General features: G+C 55.2%; 6 protein-coding genes across 6 annotated transcripts; 3 read left to right on the forward strand and 3 right to left on the reverse strand.

The window, feature by feature from the left end:
- Window positions 1-1,819: 1,819 nt before the first annotated feature.
- ColSpa_05457 (bifunctional cytochrome P450/NADPH--P450 reductase) lies at window positions 1,820-5,339 on the reverse strand (the record flags this gene model as incomplete). The annotated part of the gene is made up of 5 exons (XM_049271669.1): window positions 1,820-2,510; window positions 2,564-4,149; window positions 4,223-4,906; window positions 5,045-5,166; window positions 5,222-5,339. 5 exons carry the CDS (start codon window positions 5,337-5,339, stop codon window positions 1,820-1,822), a joined length of 3,201 nt encoding a protein of 1,066 aa, XP_049127626.1.
- Window positions 5,340-7,613: 2,274 nt separating this feature from the next.
- Window positions 7,614-8,646, forward strand: ColSpa_05458 (m7GpppX diphosphatase; the record flags this gene model as incomplete). The annotated part of the gene is made up of 2 exons (XM_049271670.1): window positions 7,614-7,683; window positions 7,739-8,646. 2 exons carry the CDS (start codon window positions 7,614-7,616, stop codon window positions 8,644-8,646), a joined length of 978 nt encoding a protein of 325 aa, XP_049127627.1.
- A 2,379-nt stretch (window positions 8,647-11,025) lies between these two features.
- ColSpa_05459 (hexokinase-1) lies at window positions 11,026-12,883 on the forward strand (the record flags this gene model as incomplete). Its single annotated transcript, XM_049271671.1, has 2 exons — window positions 11,026-11,213; window positions 11,476-12,883. 2 exons carry the CDS (start codon window positions 11,026-11,028, stop codon window positions 12,881-12,883), a joined length of 1,596 nt encoding a protein of 531 aa, XP_049127628.1.
- Window positions 12,884-13,702: 819 nt separating this feature from the next.
- ColSpa_05460 (uncharacterized protein) lies at window positions 13,703-14,971 on the reverse strand (the record flags this gene model as incomplete). Its single annotated transcript, XM_049271672.1, has 1 exon — window positions 13,703-14,971. The coding sequence occupies one exon, from the start codon at window positions 14,969-14,971 to the stop codon at window positions 13,703-13,705; it is 1,269 nt and encodes a 422-aa protein (XP_049127629.1).
- Window positions 14,972-16,290: 1,319 nt separating this feature from the next.
- On the forward strand, window positions 16,291-16,579 carry ColSpa_05461 (uncharacterized protein; the record flags this gene model as incomplete). Its single annotated transcript, XM_049271673.1, has 2 exons — window positions 16,291-16,444; window positions 16,473-16,579. 2 exons carry the CDS (start codon window positions 16,291-16,293, stop codon window positions 16,577-16,579), a joined length of 261 nt encoding a protein of 86 aa, XP_049127630.1.
- An 8,233-nt stretch (window positions 16,580-24,812) lies between these two features.
- Window positions 24,813-25,709, reverse strand: ColSpa_05462 (uncharacterized protein; the record flags this gene model as incomplete). Its single annotated transcript, XM_049271674.1, has 1 exon — window positions 24,813-25,709. One exon carries the CDS (start codon window positions 25,707-25,709, stop codon window positions 24,813-24,815), a length of 897 nt encoding a protein of 298 aa, XP_049127631.1.

The following is a 25,709-nucleotide window of genomic DNA, read 5'->3' on the forward strand; positions in this document are numbered from 1 at the left end:
CATAGAAAGACAACGAATCGAGAAGCCGGCGGCGATTCTCTTCTGTAAGACCGACCATTAGCGTAAGGCACAACGATAGGATAGCTCTTACCTGCTCGACGGAATTTCTGCTGTAGCTGCTCGTCCTTCACGGTATCAAGATCGCCTCCTAGCCGTGATAGGACCTTTTTGATTTTTGACCTATCTCTGGACGCCGTTTTTCCTTCCATCCTCTGTAGCTTTTGGTCTTCATAGTCGGCCTTCGCCTTGGCAAGTTTGATTTCTTGCCTAACCTCACTGCCACACCTTCGAATTCGTTCTAGGTCGGGGTTAAACTCCTGCTGGAAGGACTGTGTGAAGGCGTTCTGGACCTGCTTGAGCCCTAGTTTGTCTTAACGACACTATGTTGCGTTACTGGTAGGCTCACTTACAAGGCCGTTGCACTGCTTCAACTACATGCTTACAGCAATAGATAATCGATGCGTTAAACCCACAGAGAGCCTTCTGAAGCCCACCCGAGTTTGGATATAAGATTTGATAGTCGGCAAAACGTGGGCATTCAGTGGCGAACTGCATGAAGAGATCCGATATCCTTTCGTAATACGAGGCGAAGTTTAACACAATCTTGTAAAAGTCAGCACATACCTTGTGGATCAGCTGGGCCATTTTCAGACCTGCATCGTCAGTTTGACGCTTCCCCAGACCAGAGCGGCAACCTCTGGATGCGACGAGACGAAGGTGTCGATAATGACAGATGATTCACGGACAAACTGGAACACTGTGAGAAGCCGAGTACCTATGCTAGGACCTTTTCTCCGATTAGAAAGTTTATCTAGCTGAGCCGTGAAGACAAGTACGGCATCGGCATCTGGGATGGTTTTAAGCTCCTTTAGCTTTGAGCGTTCATCATTTGTCAAAATCTTCTGAAATTCGAATACAGCATCTTCAAGGTCTTTGGTAGGTGAGGATAGCGACCCAGCGGATTGAGAGATTAGAGTCAAAGTCATGGCAATTGCTAACTTACGGCTTGCGCGAAGTCTAATGTTAGAAAGAAGCATGAACACAAGTTGTCAGAGCGGGGTAAGTTGGTGAGATATACTCGTTCAATCTCGGGCTGCAGATAACATAGCATCTGTAGTGCCCGGGGGTTTGGAAACAATTAGATGCCATTGGTGGTTCACCAGTTGGAAGTGACAAATGTGGGGTTAGCTGTTGCCTGTCGTACTTTAGGCTGCAGGCGGGATGCTCCCTTGAGCTGACGTGATGATTCCAAGCGCCTATGAAATGAAGGTGGGAAAACGTTTCTATTGAGAGGTAACCTCTACGAGATTATTCACGATCTAAAATCAAGTCACCCTAGACTTCCCATTGCAAATTCAGGCCACGATTGTGGCTGAGCAGACCATACGATAAATCCGTGCTTCACGACACTAGCGGTCACACTGCCTGGCCCTAGGTGCCAGGTATGTGGCTCTTGCAACTGACAATAATTTTTTGTGACCACAAGCTGGGGAAATGGATGACCCGATACGGTTTACGTTACATGGGAAGTAAGATATCATGATAGAATTGGAAATTTACATCGTTCTGTACTCCTTGATGAGCTTTTGGAGTAGAGAGTGAGGGTTTACATCGGCCTAAAATATTGTGGCGTTTGTTCCTCATGGTTCTGAGGAAATCTTCAAGATACAGGTTTTAGTCATGTCCGTCTAACAGAAATCGTACGTCTTCATATGTTAATCTATGCAGAGGGGAGTAGCACAAAGCATTCTTCCTCAAATCCACCACCCCCTGGCAATCACCAAGGCTTCCTCTCAGGGCAACTAGCCACCTTGACCATTCAGTCAAAGACATCCGTAGCATACCTCTCATTCCGAATCCCCTCAAACCACTTCTTCGCCCCCTCGTAATCCAAGTCTTTCAGCTCAGGCTGTCCGCCCTCTTCCTTGGCCGACTCGAGAATTACCCTAACGCACGCCTCCTCGACCGCCTTCCCCACGTTGCGCGTCCCGCACACGAACAGCTTGGCCCCCTGGGCCCAGAGCTCCGAAACCTCCTTCTTATTGTGGTACAGCCTGTGCTGGACATACTTGCACCCCTCGCTCTGCTCGATGGCGCGGGAATATGCCCTGCGCACGGTGACGGCGCCCATCTTCTCCCAGACGTCGAACTCGTCGCGGTACAAGTCGTCGATGCCGGGCTTGCGGCATCCGTAGAATAGAAGCGCTGGCGCGATGGCCCGTCCCGCCGCGAGCATGGCGGCGCGCTCTTGGATGAACCCGCGGAAGGGCGCGATGCCGGAGCCGGCAGCGACAAGGATGAGAGGGGTCTTCTCCGGCTGGTTGGGAAGGTGGAAGGCAGCATGCGAGGGCCGGACGGCGACGTGGAGCTTGTTGCCCGCCTTGAGGGCTGCGAGGTAGCTCGTTGCTACGCCTACGTGACGGCCCTGGCCTGAAAGTGAGGGTTCGTCGAGGAGGGAGTATGTGAGGGTTGCTTGCGAAGGGTTGCGGAGCGGAGAGGATGAGATGGAGCTGTGGAGGGGTTAGTCAGTCATTGGTCTTGGGATGAACGGGTAAACGCTTACTATTGCCGCACGCGCATGGGAGGAAGCATGGCGAGGAAGGAGCCAATGGGCAGCGCGATAGACGGGAACTTTTCCAAGAGGTCCAGCACTGTCATCCGCTTCTGTGTGATCTCCTGATGGTACGCCTCGCCGGAGAGCCGTTCCAGCTCCTTGGTGGTTACTTCGTCCTTGGTGGCCTCTAGCAAGGACAAGACGTTGCGCTTCGTGGCGGGTTGCGCAAGCTCAACGTAAGCGCTGAGGATGTCGGACGCGGAAATGGTCTGGTTGACCGGCAGAGGCGTACGCTTGTCGCCAGAGATAGTCAGACAGGCGTCCCAAGCAAGCTGGAACCTGCGAAAGACCCTTTCAATGTTTTCTCGCGGGTTCAAGGGTAGGACCGCCAGGTAGTCTCCGGCCCGGTACGTCATGCCGGGCGGAAGCTGGATATCCATGTGCTTCTTCTGAGCGGCCTCAGCAGCTGTCAGAATCTTTTCTCCGGAAACAACGGCCTCTTGGACGTCTTGTCGTAAAGTCGAAGTGCGGGGGTTACAGATTTGCACGGCAAGGCCGGGTTGCGAGCCATTGCCGTCTTGTGCTTCGGCAACATCGTACTTCTCAGTAAGCGCTGGCCAGAGGACCTCATCCTCCCAAGCTTCGAAATCCGAGAACATGTCTCTGTCAGCAGCGTTGGTCAGCCCCATCGGTACGAGTCTGTTGGCTCCGCGTTCTTCCATAATCGTATCGACCAGCTTCGGGATGCGGTGGAATGTTTGCACCCAGTCATGGTGGCCACAGCCAAAGACGGCATATGGCACACTGCTCAACTCCTGAGCCTTCAAGCTCTCAAGCCAAGCGATGAAGTGGGCTGCATTGTCTGGTGGCTGGCCTTCGTAAGAGGCAGTGATGATGACTGTGGGTTGGTTCTTGGGCAGATTTTCGCGAGCGGTGTCCAGAGGCTCCACGTTTACGGCGTTGAATCCGTGGGTTGTCGCGTCAGTAGCAAGTCTCTGGGCAAGTGCCTCACACGTTCCACTGTTGGATCCGTAGTAGATACTGATGGGCTTGCCACTGGCTTTGGGGGTATTGTCGCCGTTAGTCTGCGCTGATGGTCGGGATGGCAATGTCGTCTTCTTCGGGTTTCTCCCCGCAAGCCTTTGCTCGAGCTCCGTGGGGCTCAATCCATTTCGCAGGGTCGCACGCATGTAAAAGTCCTTGGGTTTGATAGTGAGCGACTCCGAAATCTTGAGCTGATAATTGGGATCGTCCATGGTGAAGTTAAAGTTCTGCAGAAGTATGGCGGTGGCCATTAGAGCCTCCTGCCAGGCAAACGGTCTGCCAATGCAGGCACGCATACCGTTACCAAAGGGCTTCCACGAGTTAGGAAACTCTTTTTGTAGGCGCTCAAAGTTCTCATCTAACATGCGCTCGGGCTTGAATTCCTTTGCGTCGTCGCCATAAACAACGGGGTCAATGTGTGCTCTGCCGAGTAACAAGCCGACCGGCTCGCCCTCCTTGACGCGGTATTTGCCACCAATGAGTGTGTCTTCCTTGGCTTCAACAGCGAAAGCAGGAATGGTCGCAGAAAGCCGCAGCGTTTCACGAAGAACCTGGAGAAGACAAGATTAGCAGACTCCCAGGCGTACACATCCCACATGGGAATTAGAAGTGCACCGAACTTACAGCATTCAAGTAAGGCAACTTGGACAAGTGATCTACAGTAATAGGGCCTTGCCCAAGGACCTCGTCAACTTCCTGCTGAGCCTTCCGATAGGCAGCAGGGTTCCGCAGAAGCTCGTAAAAGGCAAAAGACAACAAGCCAGAAGTTGTTTCATGGCCAGCAATGAGGAAAGTAATCAGATTGTCGATGATACTAGCATCAGTCATCTTCTGACCCGTCTTGGGGTCCACGCCGTTGAGCATGGCGGTCAGCAAATCTTTTCTGTCGGATGGGTGCTCTTTCCGGGCCTTTAGGACTTCTTCCGCTGTCTTGCGCAACAACTCAATGTCGGCAAAATACTTTTGCTCTGCGGCCCGGAAAAAGTAGCTCGCGAACCCCGGTCTCCGTTCCCTGGCGCCGCTTTCTATGAGAGCATCGCTCATGGCCTTGACGAAAGGGTGAAGCTCCTCGCGGTAAAACGAGTTGAAGCGGAAATCCATGGAGCATAGGGCAATGGTGTCAAGAGTGAGGCGGGTGAAGTCATTAGTGACCATGATAGGCGTTGATGGACCGTGGCGTGCCCATTTCAAGGCCATCTGGCCTGCGACATCCAACATCTCGTCAAACATGCCACGAATGGTAACGGGACCGAAAGCTGGAATCAGGATCCTGTGTGCGATACCCCAGTTGGGCTCGTCTAATTTGGCCTAGAGTACGTCAATAGGGCAGTTTAGCTGCGGGTGGTCTGATCTGCTTACAGTAAAGAGGCCATCATTGGCGATGTTCCTTACCTCCTATGCCTAGTCAGTTCTGCCCTTGGAGAAACAACACGGCTGTTGGCTTACCGAAAGAACCGTGTTCAGTGTCTTTTTGAAGCGACTTTCGTCACAAAGCTCGTTGACTAAAGCGTTTGTGGAAACAAAACAGACGGTCTTCCCGCCGGGGAAGCGCAGACGGTAGATCTCGCCTACAAGATGGTCAGCAACTCGCTCTTTGTTGCGTGCGTGGCGCCGTATACACACCGAAGGTGTCTGCTAGGCGCAAAATATCATTGTTGGGGTTCTCTGGGTTGAATTCGGCAATGTGTCCAAGGAAAGGCAAACCCCATGGTTCGGGGATGGGAATCTCCTTGACCGCCATGTCGTCTGCTCCCATGATGCGCAAGTACAGTACGCGCCGACGTAATAGATTGTGGGCCGGGGCGAAAGTCGACAACTGACCTGTATCTGGATTCTCTTATCAAAGGTTGACTTCTTGATGATGAGCTTGTCTTTTAAACTTGGTTGATACCACTGGTAACTGCATACGGGGATAACAGAAAGGCTCCTCGGTGAATTCACACCTGGCTGAAGAATGTGGAGTGATCGGTCTTCAAGTTAAAGGGCGACGGGGTTTCAATTAATAAATACTGTCATGGTCCCTGTTGGTTGTCGACCCAAAGCGCTGGCTGGGAATGGAATGTGTACCGCCAAAAGTGGGGAGGGGATCCGTGCTGGACTATAGGCCTAGTATTAGCAACTGAGAGCCAAGGGAACGAGGTGGGTCGGCAAACACACAGGTTGGTGTTGTTTACATGGTATGTTTGTCGGCCCAGCACCGGTCGACTGTGCGAAGAAGTTACCGGGCACCCAAGGAGTCGGTATCTGGTCTACTGTCGACAGTGATTGGATTGGTGTTTCTTGCCTGTTGTTGGGAGTACAAAGCACAGGGCAGGACCAAGGAGGGGGAAATGAACAGCAACAATAGTAGTCGGTTGGAAACGTCTATATGAATGCGTTGGTTGAAGGCAAGTTTGCTATACTTTGCCACGGCTTCAAACTACGTGGGCAGGCAGGTGGTTTGCGGAAATTGAGCTTTGTATCCAGTCGAGGAGTGCCTGGATTGCCCCACAAGTGAACAGTCACTGAGGTTGGCTCGATTGCGCCTGTCGCATACAGCGTAGCTTGAGACAAGGAATCGGGATGCCTGATAGGCAAAGCTGGTCTCAGCGGTGTTGGTCCGCATGGTATTGACGGCAAGCCCAGTCTTGGAGCTTATTGTCCTCGCCAAAGACTTTTCAGACATTGACGTCTGATTCAGCATTACCAACGAGCCATCGCGGTAGTGACAATGCCGTGTGTAATTGGGACACAGTGGGAAGGTCAACTTGTTCGGCTTATTGCAGCATTGGTATTCGGGAACTGATATTCGGGAGGTTCGGGGATAAGAGATGGAGGTGGGCAAATGGTAATCGGCTGGTTACAATGCCGACCCTCCGCTCCTGTCTCTACCGGTAATGAACACCCCATTGCGGCGAGTGTGGATCCGAAGTTGCCTGGGGCCTTGGAGGCCTGGGGGCCTGGCAGATTGTGTTTTGCGAATCTCGGCTCGTGTACAGAGTACGGTGTAGTCAGCGGACGTTGGTGCGACCCGACGCTGAGCGCCGCCGTGTCGTCGCTAAAACTGTCTTCATCCCAATCGGAGTCCGTCTCGAAGACATACCCCAGTAATGAACCCGGTACTCCTCCTTTAGACGACACCTTGGCACGATTCTGAAAAGCAGAGTACGTAGGCCGTCATGCGGCTGCGGGAGGTTAGCTTGACGCCGGACTGCGGAGATGAACTACCCCGTCCCATGGCAATACCTAGATAGGCGCATGCCCCATGCCTCCCGTGAGACACAGATGCTTCCGCTCTCCACCCCAGAGCTAGTATACATGACTGCGTGGGCCTCTCGCCATCGGTTCCTCGAAAGGAGTCGGACGGATTCCCTCCCGGAGCGGCCCAATCCAACCCTCTATGGACTTTGACTCCACCCCGGGTTCCGCGGATCACCTGGCGGCTAAGATTGCTCCATCTTTGCGAAAGAAAAAATAGAAGAAGAAAAGTAACAAGACGGAGTCGGGGTTTTGATTTTGACGTCACCTACGCAATGGTGCAGTTGGGTCGGTGGGAAGGATCCATCGTAATGTTCGGGTATGACACGCAGACTTCTTCCCAGTCTGTTTGCTGAGCCCATTGCCAATATCCAGAAAGAGAACACTGAGTAATGACGAGCGCTTGTAGCCGTTCTGCCACCGCTGCTAAGTTCCAGCCGGGGTTTGTATGGCCTTACTGTTTGGAAGGAGTGATGCATCCATGGCTCTTGAACAGCTGCTGAGAACCTGCACGATGTATAAGGAATGAAAGCGAGCTGGTGCCCCACCGCGGGGTAACGGCGGGGTTGCTTTTGCTTTTGCTTTTGCTTTTGCTTTTGCTTTGCTTTTGCTTTGCTTTTGCTTTTCGATAAGCTCAATCCAAACGCTGATCCCGCCAGATCTCCTTGAAGTCAAACTTTGGCTGTGACCGACTGCACTCGCTCTACACCCACGGGCAAATTGAGTCATCTTAAAGCTTGAACAAGACCCCAGTAGAGGTCACAATACAGCAGCAGCCATGGCTGACGTCAAAGCAAACGCTGAGGCGTTGATCCCGAAATTCAAGCTCGACCGCGTCCTCAACCAAGGTCTGTCCCAGCTACACCGCCATCCGCGACGAGACTGACGATGGTGCTTCTGCAGACCAGGCCGGCCGCCGCACCTCGTTGTTGGGCTTAATCGACGCCAAGCCCGCCCTTCTGATTCTTGAACGCGCGCCCTTCCCGACCGACCCCTCCTACCTCGCCGCTACCCCAGCGACCCTCTCCTCCATCGCGAATCTAGGCGCAAACGACATCTACCACTGGTACCTCGCCAGCAGCGCCTCCCCGGCGACTCCTGACCCCTCCCTCGCCGACCTCAAGATCAACCTCATCTACCCCTGCACCGACGCGCACGTCAAGAAGTACAGCAAGCAGGGCGTCCGGCTCGTCACCGAGACTCCCGAGCTCTACGCCTCGCACGTCCGGCCCTACATGCAGCGCAAGCGCGACGAGGGTCGTCTCAACTGGGTCTTCAACATCATCGAGGGCCGCACCGAAGTCGAGGACGTCATCTACCGCACGGAGCTCGGCAAGGAGGGCGACGAGGGCTTTCTGCTACTACCGGACCTGAACTGGGACCGCAAGACGCTCGACGCGCTGCACCTGCTTGGTCTGGTCGAACGCCGTGATATATGGTCCCTACGCGACCTGCGCAAGAAGCACATCCCCTGGCTGCAGCATATGAAGGCCAAGCTCCTGGCTGCGACGGTCAAGCAGTACCCGGACATCGACGTCGACCAGCTCAAGCTCTACGTACACTACCAGCCAACGTACTACCACTTCCACATTCACATTGTACACGTGCAGCTCGAGGCCGGCGCGACGCAGGCTGTAGGCAAGGCTGTCGGGCTCGACAGTATCATGGAGACGCTTCAGGTTATGAAGGGTGATGATGAGGCGGGCATGGATGGTCTTGCATTGAGTTATACACTTGGCGAGGCCAGTGAGCTATGGACAGAGGTATACGAGCCCATCAAGAGCTCTAAGAACGGTAAAGCTTCTCAATAGCGATGACGAGGTCGTTGACGCCCGAGCCGTGCGGGCAGTCCTTCCACTGGCCGTCATCTCGGATGCAGTAAATCTCTTCGTTAAGCCTGACGGTGCAGCTCTTGGTCACACCGGCCTAGCAGGGTGGTTAGCAAGGCATGCACACGACGGCCGGCCTGACCGAGGCGACGTTTGGTGTGGGAATGGACTCACATTTTTGCTTCGACGAACGCTATCACGCAGCATACCGACGCCGAAGCCTCCGTCATCCTCGGTAGCGCAGTCGTTGAGAGCCTTGATATCGATGGCGTGCTCCAGGGCGCAGTCTTCGACCAGAGTACGATCGGGAATGGCGCTGTATTCGCGGGTGAGGCACATGGTGAACCCGAGGTTGATCTTGGGGTCGGGGTAGAGGTGGGCGGCACAAAGCTCAATAATGTTTCCCATGCCTGTCACAGATGTCAGAGCCATGAATGCTGTAGGGACGGGGTACCGGGTATAATGGGGGAACGTACATTCCGAGGCGCCATGCTTGCAGTCGACGCCGTCGTTCTCGGTCGGTCTGGAAACCTCATCGTCAGGTATTTGATCGTAGCGTGAGTTTTGCAAATGGCAGTCACTTACGTGCCGATGTACGAGAGAGTAAAGTTGACCTTGTCCTGGGCCTTCATCATCGTAGGCAGAACCAAATCTCTCAAGCAGTCCTACGCCTCTCGCGTTAGCATCGCTGCATAGCTCTGTCAGAAGTCGACCATGGCTTACCCTAGCATCCGGACACTTGCTCATAATGTGCGCCTCCAAGGGCACCAGGTCCTTTGCAACCTTCACCGGAGCCTCCTCCGAGACGATGGCGGCTTTGGCCGGGATAGACGGCAGGCGCAGGTAGCCCCAGCAGCTCCAAGCAAACAGCATGGCTGCCATGACCACCACGGGCACGAAGCCCTTTCTCTGCCTCCTAAACGTGATCATTGAAGGCGGCGGCGGCGGGAGATTGGCTGCAGGGTACCCGAGATAGGCGTGCTTCTCGTCCATGACAAAGGGATTATCGAGCTCGGGGTATCGGTATCGGGGCGACGGCTTGGAGCGTTCGGCACGGAGAGTATCAACAGAGCGGGATGCCGGTACGGATGTGGTGTTTTCGCGTTGTTGGCGGTGGACGGTGCGATGTTCTGAACAACCTCGGTGCGCCCCCATTTGGAGAAGCTAGAGGCAGAAGCAGAGTTTAGTAATGACGGGATGTCGCGAGAGGGGTGATGGAATTGCGACAGCGACAGCAACACACCATGGATGGAGAGCACACACAAGCCCGAGCACGGCACTGGCTCCTCAGGCCCAAACAAGAGCGACAAGCGGACGTTGGAGAAGGTCAAGGCTAGCTGCATGGGGAATAGCCGATCGGATTACAAGGGTACTTCACTACGCCCGTTGTACTGTATGAGAGGTGATGTACACTCCTAATCCCACCTCGAGCTGGTCAAAGCTCCGTCCACGGCAACACGATAGGTATGTAGTTAGGTAAGATACCTACGTGGGCAACAGCGGGGTTCCTCTCCTATCAGCAGCTTGCATCCTCCACCTGTTGATTCTCTTTACTCGTACGTTTACTTGTTGCATTCGTCAAGCGCGGGAAGGGTCCATTGGTGCTGATGCAACAGTGCGACATACACGTGCTCGGTCACTGTGTCAAAGCAGGGGTCCGGCGAGTCTTGTCTTTGCATTTGATCTCATCAGGGACGACTGTGGTGTTGAAAGCATATCCAGGGGGTACACAATTGATGGGAAGTATTAAGAGCCAGTCACTCAATCTCCTTGAGTGAGTTGGAAGCTTGGTCTAAGAAGGGGTTGCCTTACATAAGGCAGCTAGTCCAGCCCAGCGACGACTGCTGCGGCATGACTAGGGAGATGGGTAGGCACGACTCTCAGAAAAGGAAGGCACAGTGGCATCCCGTCGCCGATCCACACCACTACCGCCTTCGCTCGCTCCTTTCCACACACTGGAGGCGATGGGGAGTTTCTGCTGCTCAGCTATGTGCAAGGAAGCAAGAGCAGCGCATCACAGCCTGGGTGTAACGTGCCTTGCAACATAATTGCATCTCCTTTTTTGCCCCATTCAACGCCCAGTTCTTAACCGAATTCTCTCTCTTTCTCTCTTTCTGCGTCCCTGATTACGTTTTCAACTCGATAGGCTCTCTTCTCGAAAGGATCTTGCGTCGACGATGACAATACCCCTCATCCCAGGAACGCACAACCGTACCTAGCAGCAGCACCTGAAAACGAGGCGAGGCGCAAGGCAAGGCAGGCAAGGCAGGCAAGGCAAGGCGAGAGACATAAATCCTGGAAACGCCTCACTTCCACATCATTCCACCTGTACCTCTGCAAAGAGGGGAAAAGACAGAAGCGATGGAGCCTGGTTCCGACCTGCAGCGGTTCCTGCAGCCGCTCCAGGTCAACAGCCAAAAGATTCACGCACTGTCCCGCCTCTTTCATGCCAATTTCAAGCACCTCGCTCTCAACGCCGATGACCAATTCCTTGCGACGCCCATTTCCGAGTCCATTCTGAGACCCGTCAGCCAGCGCGGCCATGGAAGGTATGTCCGTCCGTCTCGTCGTCTCCAATGTCTCGGCACGACCTAGTTGAATACTTGGGTCGCGAATATTTTGATATCGCGAAATAGGAGCACAGCGAGTCTGTTTGTTCAGTGTACGACGGAGCTAATATGAAACTGCAGGCACCTGGCCATCGATATGTACGTCAGCCTTCACCAACGTCGCAAATTCCCCTTCACAATACCAGTCTCACGCAACTGCAACATGTGATGCTGGAATACCGAGCCACTAACTTGATCTTAGCGGCGGCACGAACCTAAGAGTAGGCTTCGTCGAACTTCAAGGCAAAGACACAGCAAATCCTGACGATGCATCCTTCGCAATCATCCCCCAAACCAACGGCACCTCCTCCCTCGCACCGGCCCTCCGCCTCAAGGAGAAGGCATGGCCCATAGACGACCGCCTCAAGACCGACAGCGAGGCCGATCCCCAGCTTCTCTTCGACTGGATTGGCGCCTGCATTGCCTCGGTCGTCCGCTCTGCCTGTGAGGAATGGCAGCTCCCGGCCGACGAGGAGCTTCCCTTGGGCATCACCTTCAGCTTCCCCATGGTCCAACAGTCCATTTCCGACGCCACTGTCATGACCATGGGCAAAGGTTTCAGTATCAGAGGCGACGCCGAACTGGGTCCGTTGCTGCTCAGAGGGTACGAAAAGTCCCGAGCAATCGATGACAATGGCGCCCGCCGGCTTCCTCCCATCCGCATCGCAGCCATATCTAACGACTCCGTTTCCACCCTCATCTCCTTCATCTATCTCTTCAACGAGTCCCAGTCCAGAAAGGCCAGCATGGGTCTCATTGTCGGCACCGGGTGTAACGCCACGATTCCTCTAAGACTCACCGCCATGGGCTCCAACAAGTGGCCTACCAACGTGAGCACTCTTCCAGGAGAATCCGCCCGTCTCGCTCGCATCGCTGTCAATACGGAATGGAGTATCCGCGGCACCGCCCCTCCCTTGCGCGAGCTGCACCTCGTCACCCCGTGGGATTCCGCCCTCGACACCGCGCTCGTGGGCCCCAACGAGATCGCCGGGTTCCAGCCGCTCGAGTACATGACAGCCGGCCGCTACCTCGGAGAGCTCGGCCGTCTCATACTCGTGGACTACCTAAAGACCGAGCTCGGTCTCGACGAGTTATCCTTACCGAAAGATCTGCTGGTGCGATATGGGCTGACGACGACGTTCCTCAGCCACTTCAAGCCCTCTGACCCGTCAGATCCTTCAACATTGCTTACCCAGTTGGAAACAGAGTTCCCGACAGAGAAGGGGGCCTCCTTCCAGTGGACCCTCGAGACAGCCGTCGCTCTCTACCACATCGCAAAGGCCATACAGATCCGCGCCGCGGGCATCGTCGCAGCCGCCACCGTGGCCCTCCTCAAACTGGCAGAGGACATCCCTGAGCAGATCCCAGCCGGTGATGCCACGCCCGTCAAGGAGCTGGGCGTCGGCTACACCGGCGGCTGCATCTCGCACTTCCAGGACTACCTCGCTGATACCCAAGACTTTCTGGATAAGATTGTGAAGCTGGACTACAAAGACCAGACACCGCCGATTCGGGTTGTGCTGAGCCCCTGCCACGACGGCGGGATCAAAGGCGCAGGCATCCTTGCGGCGGCGACAGGGGTAAGTCAGACGCAGGAGACATGGAAATGAGTTAAACATGTGGCATGAAGGTATGGAAACATGAGTCGACGAGGGCAAGCGGAAGTGCATCAGTAATGGGTGGCGTCGGTGGTTTATACATCAGTCTTCATGACTTTTCTTCAATAACAGAATCAATAATGCCTGTTGAACCAGACGGTAATGACCTTGGCACACCTTCAAACAGGTAGTCAATGAACACCATGACGCCTGGAGACTGCCTCACATTTGGCCGGCGTCTGAAGGATACGATTTTCAGAAGACTTGTTGAACCAGAGGTTATTCCGAATTGACTCCGTTGGCCCATCTTAGGCCTGCGCCTCGATTGATGTGAAATATAACATTTGAAAATGGGTGGAAAAAAGAGTGCCCTCTCCGCTTTTGCCCTATGCGTCGACCACATCAGCTCTCCCGCCTTCCCCTCCCCCATGGGCAAGGGCAAGAAAGAAATGAAAAGAGAAGATACATTTTCTCTCAGGCTGGTGCATCCCTTATCTTTATTCGAGGCTTGTCCGTCTCCAATGCTTGACAACTCTCCCTCCTCCCAGTGAAATATTCCGACTCAAGCAACCCCCCCTCCTATGCAATTCGGGCCGTAGTATAGAAGCAACAGACGCTATGCTATGCATGTGTTTTTTTTTTCTCTCCAGATATCATCGGCAACTCTCTGACCTTCCTTTTCGGATAGAAATCCCCTAGTCGCAACCAATGCTTTTTGGTCCACAAATGTTCCCTCCTTCTGCTCCCCGGACGAGGCCGTGTCGGTCATTAAAGTAGATAGAGAAAAATGATTCCGTAAATATTGGTTATCGGATCCAATTGGGACCATACTCAGCCCCGCATCGCCCTGGTAGATCGATAATTCAACCTTGGTGGCAATGTGATTTCCATGTCGTCAATTCCCTCATCATCCGCCTCGATGGGCGTATCGTCCGCCTCTAGAGGCTTGGACATGTCAACTTCAACCGTCTGGGTGGCCGACGTTTTGCTTTCCGCCTCGAGCTTGGAGTCAACCTCAACCTTCATGGGCGTGATGGGCGGGTTGCTGTCCTTGCCGGCCGTGAGCTCCCGGCGCATGCTCGTCGGTCGAAGAGTCCGCACCTTATTCGCCTCGCTGGTGGCCTTTAGTAGCTCGGGCTCTTCCTTCTCGACTCGTTCCATCTCCTTTTTGGCCAGCTCTTTGGTCTCCGCAAGCCGCCGTTGAATGTTGCCGATCTCCTCCGTACAATCTCCATCGCGCAGAAATTGGTGAGCGGCACGTTCAGACTGGTTTTGAATGTACTCAAGGCACTTGTCAAGCTCGTCGTAGGCGTCCGGCCCGCTGTCGCTCATCATGGCATCACCCTGGCCAGCTCGTGTATATGTAGGTCCCTTCCGACCGTTGGGACCCATCCGCCTTGTGCTCATGTACCGCAAAGAAGGTAACGCATCGGAGGCGGCGCCAGCACCGTCAGTGGTGTCGGGCTGAAGATCCCCAGCACTGATCGCGTCGTCTTCCTCAGGCTGCTCTCGTTCCGCCAGCCGGCGTATTGTAGCCACCTTTGCTGCCATCTTCGCCTTCCGCATCAAGTTCCGGCTTGCCGATACAAATTTGACCAGCTCCTCGAAGAAGCTTTCTACGTATGAGTCGTAGTAGACGAGGACGAGTTTACGCGAGCGGTACTTGGCCGGAGCGTCCTCTTCGGTTGACATGACTGAGTCCGGACGAGGTCTCTTCTCGACAACAGCACGGGCGCGAGCTTGTGCCAAAGCCATTGCTTGTCGAGTTTGCTTTTTGAGGGCTGAAGGTGTTCCGCTGCTAGGGCTGGAAGGCTCATCGTTTGTCGTCGGCCCATCTTTGATTGGCGTCGTGACCACAACGGGTCGTTGTGCGCTTGCCTCTTTCGTGGGAGCTCCGTCAGCGGGTGGGGAGATGGCATCGGGTATTTCGTCTTTCAATTTGAGGGATTCGGTAGATCCGCGGTTCTTGATTGATCGCGACGACTTGTCGGCGCCGAGCGCTGCAAGCTCGATCTGGCGCTGATCGATCTGTTCCCCGAGCTGGTCCAGGCGGTCCAGCCATTCGGGGACATTGTTGACGATGTTCTTGAGGGCGTCCATGGCCAAAGTAACGCGGTCCTCTTGCTGTCGTGGATTGGCCGTTTTGGCTGTGGTTGTAGGTTAGACGTTGAGTGTAGCCCCCAACGTCTATGTGTGCAGAGATGAAGCGGAGTTCGATCGAGATGTTGCCAGCAATGAAACGTAGCGGCAGATGTAGCAGGTTTTGAGGGGGTTCCTCGGTGGAATATGGGGCGGCGATCGGCGCTGCAGAGTGGACGAAGGGGGGAGGGTAGGGGAAAAGGAAGAGATCGGCGTGTTTATGGACGAAGCATGATCCGCCAGCAAGCGTTGGCGTGTCTCTCGCTGGAGGGTGTTGCAAGCAGCGGAGCGAAGACGGTAGATGTCGAGCAGATGTAAGGTACGTCGATGACGGATGCTAAGGCGTCAAGAGAATAGGCGTATGTCAGGCTTACGCTTAGACGTGGGCGGCGTGCGGAATAAAAACTAGCGTCGGCGGTCTCGTGCCGGCAAGAGACACAGTATTAGATCTGTGTTGGGCAAAAAGGCGACGGGTCTGGGCCTGAACTCTGGGGGGGGAGAAGCCGTGATTGGGCGTTGTGATCGGCGGCTAGAAGGCAACGACGACGCGAGATCTACGCGGGACAGTCTTTGCGATTCGGGGTGGCCAATTGTGGACGAGGGGAAAAGAGAAGCAAGTAAGATATAAAGTAGGTAGGTGGATGAATGATGGACAGATCGGTAGATGGATTGAAGCTACGAGGATTGAGTCCAAGGTCGTCCGTGGTGGGTATGCGGCCGTGTGGAGGTGTACCTTCTTCTAAAGTAAGTCTCCAAGGCAAGGTAGGTATGGGCTTCGTATGCTTGGCGTCCAGGTTGGGGGTCAACGGCACTAGCTGAGGGCGCTAGCGCTGAGAAGGAAAGGCGAAGAAGAGGGTACTCGATGAGGAGTGGCTCCAGAGACGAGGTGAGGCGGCGACCCGATGCTACTCTGAAGTGAGTCCGCAGAGCAAGGGATTCGAGTGTTGTTGTTTTTTTCCCCTCTCTTTCTTTTGCGATCTCAACGGCGATATCGAGGACCAAACAAAGGCTAATTCTGAGACGATGGGGGGTTGTAAGGGAGCTGGGCGGATAAAAGTGCGTCGATGTCTGCCTCGAAAACGACGATCCAGACTCTTTTCTCTTTTCCTCGGTGCACAAACAGGAGTGAAGAGGAGCGGGAAGAAGGTGGAGGAGGAATTATGAGAGAAAGAAGTAGTGCGATGGGAAAGCGGTGGTGGGGTGGACTCTGGAACAAGAAGAGAAGAGAACGGCGGCGGCGACGGCGGTGGAGATGGAGCAAGGCAGGTAATAATGTGACAATGTACGGCCGGGAAGAGACTGAAATCGTTCATTCGTACAGAACAGAGTACCTTCGTAGGGGCGGCGCCTCTGTGTTGTGCAATATGCAGATGCAAATGCAGGCCGAACAAAAAAGCAGGAGACGAGACGAGAGGAGCAGTGATGGGGCCGACGGTACGTACATCATGGAGTAAGTAAGCAGGGGTCAGCGAAGACACGGACAACGCGATGAGCAACGGAGAGTGGAGGGAAAGGACTGAGAACAGAGACACGACACTGCAAGTTTGCAAGGAAGAGCGGACAACCTAAGGAAGGCCACACGCCCGTGGTGTGGTGTGAGCATCGGGTCACTTTCACCCTCCAACAGTGGGCGGGAACTGGGAAGCTAGGAAAAAAGGGTAAGATGGTACGTACCCACACCTTCTTTCCGCACAAGGACGGCCGGGGGGGAGGGAAGGAGGGGATGGAGAGAAGATGGAGAACTGAGAAAGAGGAGAAGGGCAAAGGGAAGGGAAGGGAAGGAGACGGGAGGGGGCACGGAGAAGAGGGGAGAAGGAAAGAACGAATGGAAACGGACAGGGGATGGATGGATGGACGGATGAATGACGGTACGTACCTGCCTCGGGGTGTCTCATTTCCATTCATTCATTCATTCATTCATTGCCAACGTCGACGTCGGTGTCGAAGCTGCGCTGTGCTGCGCCGCGCCGCGCCGTCTGCCTTTCTCCTTTCCCCCACTCTCTCTCCTTCTTTCAACAAGCGAGCATGGTTGGGGCTTTGCGTATCTGTACGTTGTCGGGCAGGGCAGGGAGACACTGGGCAGGCGCAGAGGGTCCAGATGCACCTTCTGAAGCTTGGAGCCGTCCTCGCATACCGCCGTTGACTCCTCTTCTCTCCCATGATCGTTTGGAAAGAAGGTGCGAACAGATTTATTGAGCACGGTAACCTCCAGCCTCGGCCAAGACAGCAAATGTACTCTCATGCATGGCTAGTACTTGGGGATACATCCCCTCCTCACGCGCTCGATATCTGACAATGGATGGCAAGTTACGGCGGGGGTGGACGGCGGTCCTGGTCCACTGTTCAATCGCACCCCGAAGCTCCATATCAGATGGTACACTAGGTACTACACTACTTACCACTGATCGCGACTCATTGCTCCGTCCACCTGCAGGCAAGACGAAGATCTTCAACTGTCCTTTTCTGACGCGGTTGGAGGGCGACCAAGATCAACCAATCTGCTCACTGCCACACAAGCCCGCCGACTGAACCTAGTCTGTGCGAAAAGCTACCGTACCCAGTAGCAAGCGCCATCTACGCTTCCCGTTCCATCCAAGCACTGCGAGCCTGTCAGTGTTGTGCCGTGCTGTGCTTGCTGTGGGACAAAAACGTCGAGACCTATTGGGCCGGTGCACCTTCTGCATTGCTTGCCGTCACCTTTGCCCGTCCCACATGGACGACGGATGATGGCCCTGGAGGTGGTGAGGTGGCAGAGACACCGCACATGCAATACACGATGCCGACGGCACACCATTCTTAGATGGCCAGCCCACCGCCAATTGAATCCTCGTTGGTCTTGGCCTGTTGTTCCTTACATTCCCAACCTCGAACTCAACAGCAAAACATCTTTCTCTTCAGACGCAGCCATTGAGAACACTCCAAGACATGGCTTGCACATAGTGCCCCGAACCAACACAACCGTGCCTCTTCTCGCATCATCAACTTTTTACCCCGCCGCCAATGACGAAGCTCGAGAACCCAATTCGACAATGTCAGACACAACGTTACGTACTTTACCTTATCTCGACCAGGTCGATTCGGATGGGGGCGTTGATGCCGCCACGGGCGGCCAAGGCCCGACGACCTGGCACTTGCATGCGCACGCACAGCACACGCTGCACACACTGCACACACACATACACATACACACACACCTGCCTACCTACACCTAGGTATACCGTCTCGTGGCAGCATGCAAAAAGCGCGGCACGGAAGTGGCAGAGTCAGAAACACGCCGTCGGCCACTGCCAACGGACCTGGGCTCGCCCGACCCTACGATGCAACCCGCCCTCTTCGATCGGAGAGAAAGTATTACGGCCGTTGCAACCCTGACATTAGTGGCCTTGCCTCCGCCTCCGCCTCTTGCCTCGCTTTGTCTCCAACAGGGCTCAGCGATCATCTCTGAGTTTGCAGTTGGTGCGCGCACACAAAGACGTCGGCTCTCGGCACTCTTCGGCGCAAATAGTACCTAGTCCGCCACGCCCTCGCCCGTCATCAGCCATTTCAAGCCATCCTTACAAAACACGTCTATGCCGAGCATGCTCGCTTCCTTGACATATGCCCTGTGCTTTCTGTTGCGGCTCAAAACCACACACCACCTTCGAGCGTCCGCCCCTGGAACGACGGGCGCCCGACATCGTGAAGCGGCGCTAAACAGAGACATACTAGAGGCCTGCCCCGAGACTTCGTCTTGGAACAAACCGACCCGTCGCTTTCCCTTGCTGCTTATCCATTTGCGCCTGAAGCCTCGAGTATCTTGCCTGACGATTCACGAGAGAATGAAGATGGTAGCATCAACCAAACCCTCTCCAGCTAAGGCAGTCGTCACCGCCCCAGCCTTTGCACATTCTGTCCGTCGGACGTAGCTCCGATTTGCGGCGCCGTCTCCGCTGCCTTCTTTGCACGGGCACCGCAGCCCCTGCCATGTCCGTGCTCAAAAGTGTCTTATTAACGGCGCCAATAAAGGATACGATATGGAGGCCTGTGACTGGTTGGCTTACGATCGGCACGGTTGAATTGCTAAAATGCTCAATCCTAGCGGTCTGGCTTTGCTACCTACTTTGGCTTCCAAACTAGACGAATACTAGTTTTGGTTTATATGGTGATGTTCGGCGGTCAACGTCCATCGCCGGCCGGCAAGATCTACATCTCTGGATACGACACCAGAAGCTGGTCAAATCAAAGCGGGCGCAGAAGCACAAAAGGAAGCAAGAATTATGATGCTAAGACCCAGGATCACGCGGTATAAGCCCACTGCCGGCTATGCTTCGAAACCAAACCAAACACATAATATCCTTAACCCTCAAGGGGTTTCGAATTGCTCGCCGACTGCAACCTTCACTTTCCTCCCCTGGTCGCCATGGAGAAGATGGGTTCATACCCCAAGCCCGCCATCAATGCCTGTCCAACAGCAGTAAGGGGACCACACACGGCTTCTTCCAGACCTTCTCGAACAAACCCATCTGGAAGAAGCAAGCCAGTGTGAAACATGCCACAACATCGCCCCCGCCAATCGCCGCTGCTAGCCCTATTCCTCCTCACCTTATGCTACCCAGAGTTGCTCATTCTTTTTTAACCCTACGATTCCAGCCTCGCACTCTCGTCATGACTAGAAACATAATTGATATTACCCGAGTCAAAATGACTCTACTTAACATTCTCACGAAGTGAGAGCAGAGTTTAAAGAGTTCGGTCTCGCAGATCAGGCCCCTTTCCGCTGCCCATGACCCTGCAACCTTGTGTCTGAGTTTTGTCTCTGTTTAACAGCCATTCTTAGCAGGGAATGTCCAGAATCCGTTGCCAAGCGTCATCGTGGTTCGATTACTGATGGATTACGACGACACTTCCTACACTGCAGGCTCGATATTGTCCAAGCAAAGACGAACGTTGGCCATAACTCATAGAGTCACAGGTAAGTAATATGGCGAGCTTGTCGCAATAGAAACCCGGCGCTGCATTGATAGCAGCTCAACTCAACTTCCAACAGGCAAACTAGTGACTGATGGGGTATTTCGGCCATCGGTCAAAGCGGGGAGGGGGGGTTCTGCCGTATCTGCATCTCATGCATGCAACGGCCGACTATCCGTTTACTCAACGCCTCCGGCATGCGATCCTCTCGGGCGGCCTTATCATCATGTCGGTTGGTTGTGTACAGAGTATGCCGCTGCAGATTGCCCGCCTTTAGCCCCAACCATCTGACCCATTATTCCCCCTCCCCCCCCCCCCAATTGATCGAACTCTGATGCGTTGGCGAGCCTGACCTCAGGCAACTTGTTATTCTTCTCGATGCTCCTACGAATCCTCTGCCACCCGACACGTGCCTCTCCAAGCATACATCAGCTACATCAGATGATTTTCCAGGCATCTCAAGCCTGATGATAGTACAAACGTTCCGCCTCGAAAGGTTATCCTGTGCTCTTGTGAGCTGTTTCAAGTCGTTCTCGCAGTGCGTAGCATTGGCCGTACGTAGGCGTCCGACAGTACTAGATCTCAATTCGTCAACGGCTAAGAGCCTGTTCACGGTTCCCGCGCGTGAGGGCTCTCAACGCAAGCCACAATTCCTTGGCCAACGGTACCCAAACACAACATCGTCCGGATTCTCATGGGGTTTCGGCAAAATATGTCGGCAAGGGGAGACAGCAGTACATGGTTTTCTAGACACGCATGTCGCTTAGGCGTGTGTCTAGCTTCAACGGTGACGCTCTTCAATCGTTCGGCGAGTACATTGATGGAGGGCGCTGGACCAATCGAATCGCGAACTCCTTGGTTGTAGCCACCTCAAGCTCATGGGTTTTGCCATGACAGAGGACCGGTCAGTTTAGCATCGGTCTGTGACTGGTCGAATAAGAATAACCAACAGCACAAACAGGATGCCAGATACTAAGAGCCTATGACCGAGCCGTCCGGCTTCCTCCGCCCGAAGCAGCCGGAGCAAAATATGGCAGTTGCCAGGGACGGTGGGATCGCTCTCAGCGAGAGAGCTGGGGCCAGTGCCAGGGCGACCCCCGCAGAGAGACACACCCCAACAGGCTAGAACAAATCGAGTTCCTAGCAGCCGTTTTCTGACTTGAAGTAGGACATACAGTACCTGGCTGGGAACGGCTTTATGCGGAGGCTGGCCTACTTCCGGTGATATTGCATGCAACAATGTGGGTAGCGAGAGCCTCAAGCGAACATTGGGCCGGGGGTTAAGTGCACATGTCAGATCAGGCGGGTGCTGCTGCTTCCAGCATCCTCAGAACCTAACCTGCGGCTCTGCTATTGCAGGATTGCATCAAGATAAAAAAAACCCACCTGAGAGCCAAGTTGCCGAGCCCGCTCTCTTGCGGATTGCGTTGCCTGCCGTGTGTCGTTTGCGGTCTCTGACAGGCATTGGGTTAGTTATCCGAACTTAACTGAGAAGCTCAAACTCTAATCAAAAACAGTGGCGTGTGTCTAAGACAGACAGACGGCGTTTTCCATGCATCATTGGAGTCCGAAACAGGTGACAACAGCCGGCTGCTAATGATCACGTTCCTGAACCATTCAGCAACAGAGCTACAGAGTATCATGAGGGTGGTCCTCCAGCAAGCTTGGGAGCATGTGGCGATGGTGGCCAGGCCGAACGGGGCGGTTGTACCATGGAGACTCACGAGTTGACTTGACCATGCAGCTCATCAGCAGAGAACCCTGCCCACGACCAGCGCTCGGCAGCCAAACTGAAAAATGACGGTGAAGGCCTTGTAACCATTCAAAAGCAATGTCAGCACCCACACACCCCAAACATTCGCGCACGAGCGGCCAAATGCGTTAGCATCCGCATGGCGGCAGCATACCAACCATGGTACCTACGCAAAAGGTTCTCAGAACTCGATGCAGTGTCGTGTCCGATCTGAGGGAGACAATACCGCTAGCGGGCGGGAACGGTTGCGTGTGTTTGGAAGCCCATCAATCTGACGTTTGATTCTTCCTCATCAACCCTTAGCCTTGCTGCATACGCGTTGCAATGCGCACCGTCACTCCATCTTCGGACTGGCTTGCGAACCCGGAGCGGTCGATTACTTTCGACGCAGTATGTACATGCTGCTCCCCCCTTCCCCCCAACACCAGCATGGAAGAAGGAATACCTAAGCGTTTCCTTCTCGTGTTGCCAGACTGCAGCCGGCAACTCAACTCTTTCCTCGGAACTAATTTTGAATGAAACTCGGTCCAGGGGACGATCCGAGTGGCAGGCGACTACGCGTACATGTTCGAGATGGCCAAGGACAATCCTTGGCTACTTGGCGACATCGCCAATGTTAAAGTGTCTGACAACAGCGCACGAGCACGATCTTATTACAGAATGGGTTTGCGGGCGAGTCTACCATGACAGAGCCAGGACCACATCGAGCTCCGGTCTGAAGTTCTGTTCGAAAGGTGGCATCCGCAAAGTCGCCGCTTGTCCGCATGGAAACCCCTAGGGAATCCGTGGACAGAGCGATATTTGCAACTCCGCCAGCTCGACCGCCGATGTCACGTCGGGGGGTGGTTATTTCGGGGGGCGGTATGAGGAAATGCAATGAGGGCGGATCCCCCACCGTTCACCTCTGTCCGCTGCACCGACAAACGGCGGAAGCATGAGAGAGCAGGAGGGCGAATCAAGGCACACAGGGCTCCATCTGTACACGGCACCTGATCTCGTGATGCTGTCTCGGCGGTTAGGCGAGACGATGTGGGTGCTCAAGGACCATTCGATTGGGCTACGACGCAGTGCGACTTGCAAGTTGCGGAGATTGAAGACGGACCAGCCCTCAGCAGCTAACGAGGCCCCCCTTTCCGCACCGTCAACGGCCTCACGTGGGAAACCGGCTCAAAACGGCCGGGGCTTTCCGCAATGATCGCCGGCTTCTGCTTGAACAATTTGCATACGAAAACGATTCTCGCTCTCGTGCGGTTTAGAGTTTTCATACCCTGGCCAGTGACGGATTTGGTAAATGACACTGTTGTCCGCGCGCGCTCTGCCCCCCAACATCCATCAATCACGATCCGGGGACCACTTGAAGGGCGTCGGCAATGGCAGAACGCAGTGCAGCCGGTCTTTGGTCAGATACTACGCTCTGCCTTACATACCCGCGCGTAAGCATGCACTTCCGCCTCGAAAGGGTAGTGAACGGCTAGCTGTCGACAAAAAGGTCGCAGGCCGGGCTCGCTTTGCATCTGGTCATCTTGTCCACGGCAGCACATTTGTTTCGTAAGGATGGATCAAATGTCCTTGTGCCTCGATAGACCCACCAGAGCAGTGAGGAAGAAACGAGAAAGCCCTCTTTTTGCTCGCTCCTTGTATTTGCCGGCCTTTCTCTTTTTTTTTCCCTCCCTGTAATCACGCTACGCGCAAATGACGACCGGTTGCCAAGGGGTCGCGGAAGCAGAACTCCCAGATCCGGAGTGGAGAAGGCGTCTCCTTTGCGGTTTAGGGCTTGCATGGCTGCCATGTGGAATGACTGACTAGCCATAGCCACCGGCTCTGACAATACTAAGTATGGTACAGAGATTTTGTGCCCAGGGCCAGGGGCGGAAAGAGGGTGAGGGGGGCCTGGGGGCTGGTCAATCATCTGTCAACGTCTGCCAGTCACAGCTCGACCTTCAGCCTTGGGGGAGGGGAGCCTGGAGGTATTCGTCTGCTGGTCGGTGTTTTCGCCCTATTTAGGAGGAGGAACCCGTTGATTCTGTTGTTGCTGTGTTGCAGCGAACCATCCACACGAGAGATGTGAGCAATTTTGCTCATCTCGCCTCTAGAGCACTCATTCACTCGTCTCTCAAGGCCTGTCAGGGGTGGGCTGAGCTGACTTGCTAGCTGAGGAGAGTACCCATGTGGCTTGTAGCAAGGCTATCCATGGGGACAGCCTTCGAGACGATTCTTCGTCAATATTGTTCCTCAATAAGCCCTCCACCGCGTTAGAATGATTGTGGACACTTAGGACGACGAATATCGTAATTGCCTAGTCCATCGCGGGACGGACGGGGAGGGAAGCAGAGCAGCGCGACTTGCGGAGGAACCGAGTCGCCATCATGCAAGCCCACGCGTACCGGTTTCGTCTGCCTCGTGCAACGGCGTGCCTAGGCCCCCATTCCAGCACGACCAACAGACCAACAACAAGCTGTGCCGCCCATTCGCCAATTCGCCCACTCGGATTTCGTGCACTCGCACGATGCGTAAGAACATCTCATCCCGCGCAGCCCAACACTGCAGACCCATTGCACGCGGCATCGCCATAAAGGGGGATACGGCCGTCGCCGCGGCCACTCACTTTGCGTGCCGGCTTACCTCAGTCGGTCAAAAGTGCCCCCCTCCCCTGCGCCAACAGGACTCGGGCGAGGTGTGCAATATGGACCATGTATCCCCTTTTGATCGATCGGTGAAGGGTGAGGGGCGAGCGGCGTAAGCACGGCACGGCTCGGCCTGTCAGCTCCCCCAGTCGAGGAGGGTTAGCCATCCTTCGTAGTTTTGCTTGTTTTCGAGTTTCTGCTGCGCAGACGCCGGGAGTGACGGAGCGTGGCTGCCGTCACCAACCCTCGCCCGTGATACTTGTCCGTGTTTCGAAAGTCAAGGTTGTACGATGATGAGGTGAGGAAACGTGAGGTGAGCGCAATATGATGGTGCTTTCTGTAGACTCGGCAGCATATTCTCTCTGTTGGAGCAAACCGCCCGAACGCTTAGCCAAGTGAATCTATCCCCTCCCCTCCCTCTGTATCCCCATCGGCCTGCATACGGCATCCAACAGATGACCCTTCCCCCTCGCCCCATCTACGGCCACAACTCGATCTTCTCCCAGCCGTTGGATCTTTCCGCGCCATCCGTCGGCTGACTATCGGCCGACGCGCCGACGAACCGGTACAGCCACCGCCGCGGGTCCTCCGCATCGCTCAGGTCCGTCTCGTCCACTTCGGTCGGCACGATCACCACGACGCGAAAATTGGCCCGCGCCACCTCGTCGTGGAGGTCCTCGACCTTTTGCCCCAGCTTGTGCTGGTCGTCGGGCGGGTTGGCCCTGCGCGACGCCCCGGGCTCCGGGTTCCGGAACGTGCCGCGCATCGCCGGGCTGAGGTTCCCAAAGTGCGCCGTGACCTCGCGGGCGAAGCTCCAGTCTTCGTCCGCGGCGGCCGTCTTGCCCTCGGGTAGTTCCTCTTTCCTCCGCCTCTGCGCGTCGGCGTCCGAGACGCGGCGCATGCGCCCGAGGAGCGTCTCGCGCAGGGCGGCGGCGCCGGGGGAGTCATGCTCGATGTCCGGGCCCAGGACGTAGGCGTCGCCGCGCACGCGCCACTGCACCTTGGCCTCGGTCCAGAAGCAGGCCTCCACGGGACCGCCGCCGCCGGAGCCCTGGGCGCCCATGGTCGGCGTGGCGGACCCGAAGAAGTCGGGGACCTTAGCCATGCGGGCGTCCGTGGTGAGGGTGAGCAGGTCGGACTCGTAGACGGGCGGGTTGAGGTCGGCCGTGTTCTTTGGGTTGACGGGGAGCGAGGCCCAGAGGCCGCGGAAGATGACGGTGCGCAGGCGCGGGACGGCCGAGACAGCGCCGGCGGCCGTGGTGGCGTGCAGCGTCGCGAGGTTGAATTCGGGGGACGCCATGTCGTTGACGTTCTTGAGGAAGGAGGCGCGCCAGGGCGCTGGGCCGGGTGAGGCCGATGCCGATGCTGAGGCCAT

This window comes from Colletotrichum spaethianum (genome assembly GCF_022836535.1).
Source record: "Colletotrichum spaethianum MAFF 239500 DNA, contig12, whole genome shotgun sequence".
In the NCBI taxonomy this organism is placed as follows: domain Eukaryota; kingdom Fungi; phylum Ascomycota; class Sordariomycetes; order Glomerellales; family Glomerellaceae; genus Colletotrichum; species Colletotrichum spaethianum.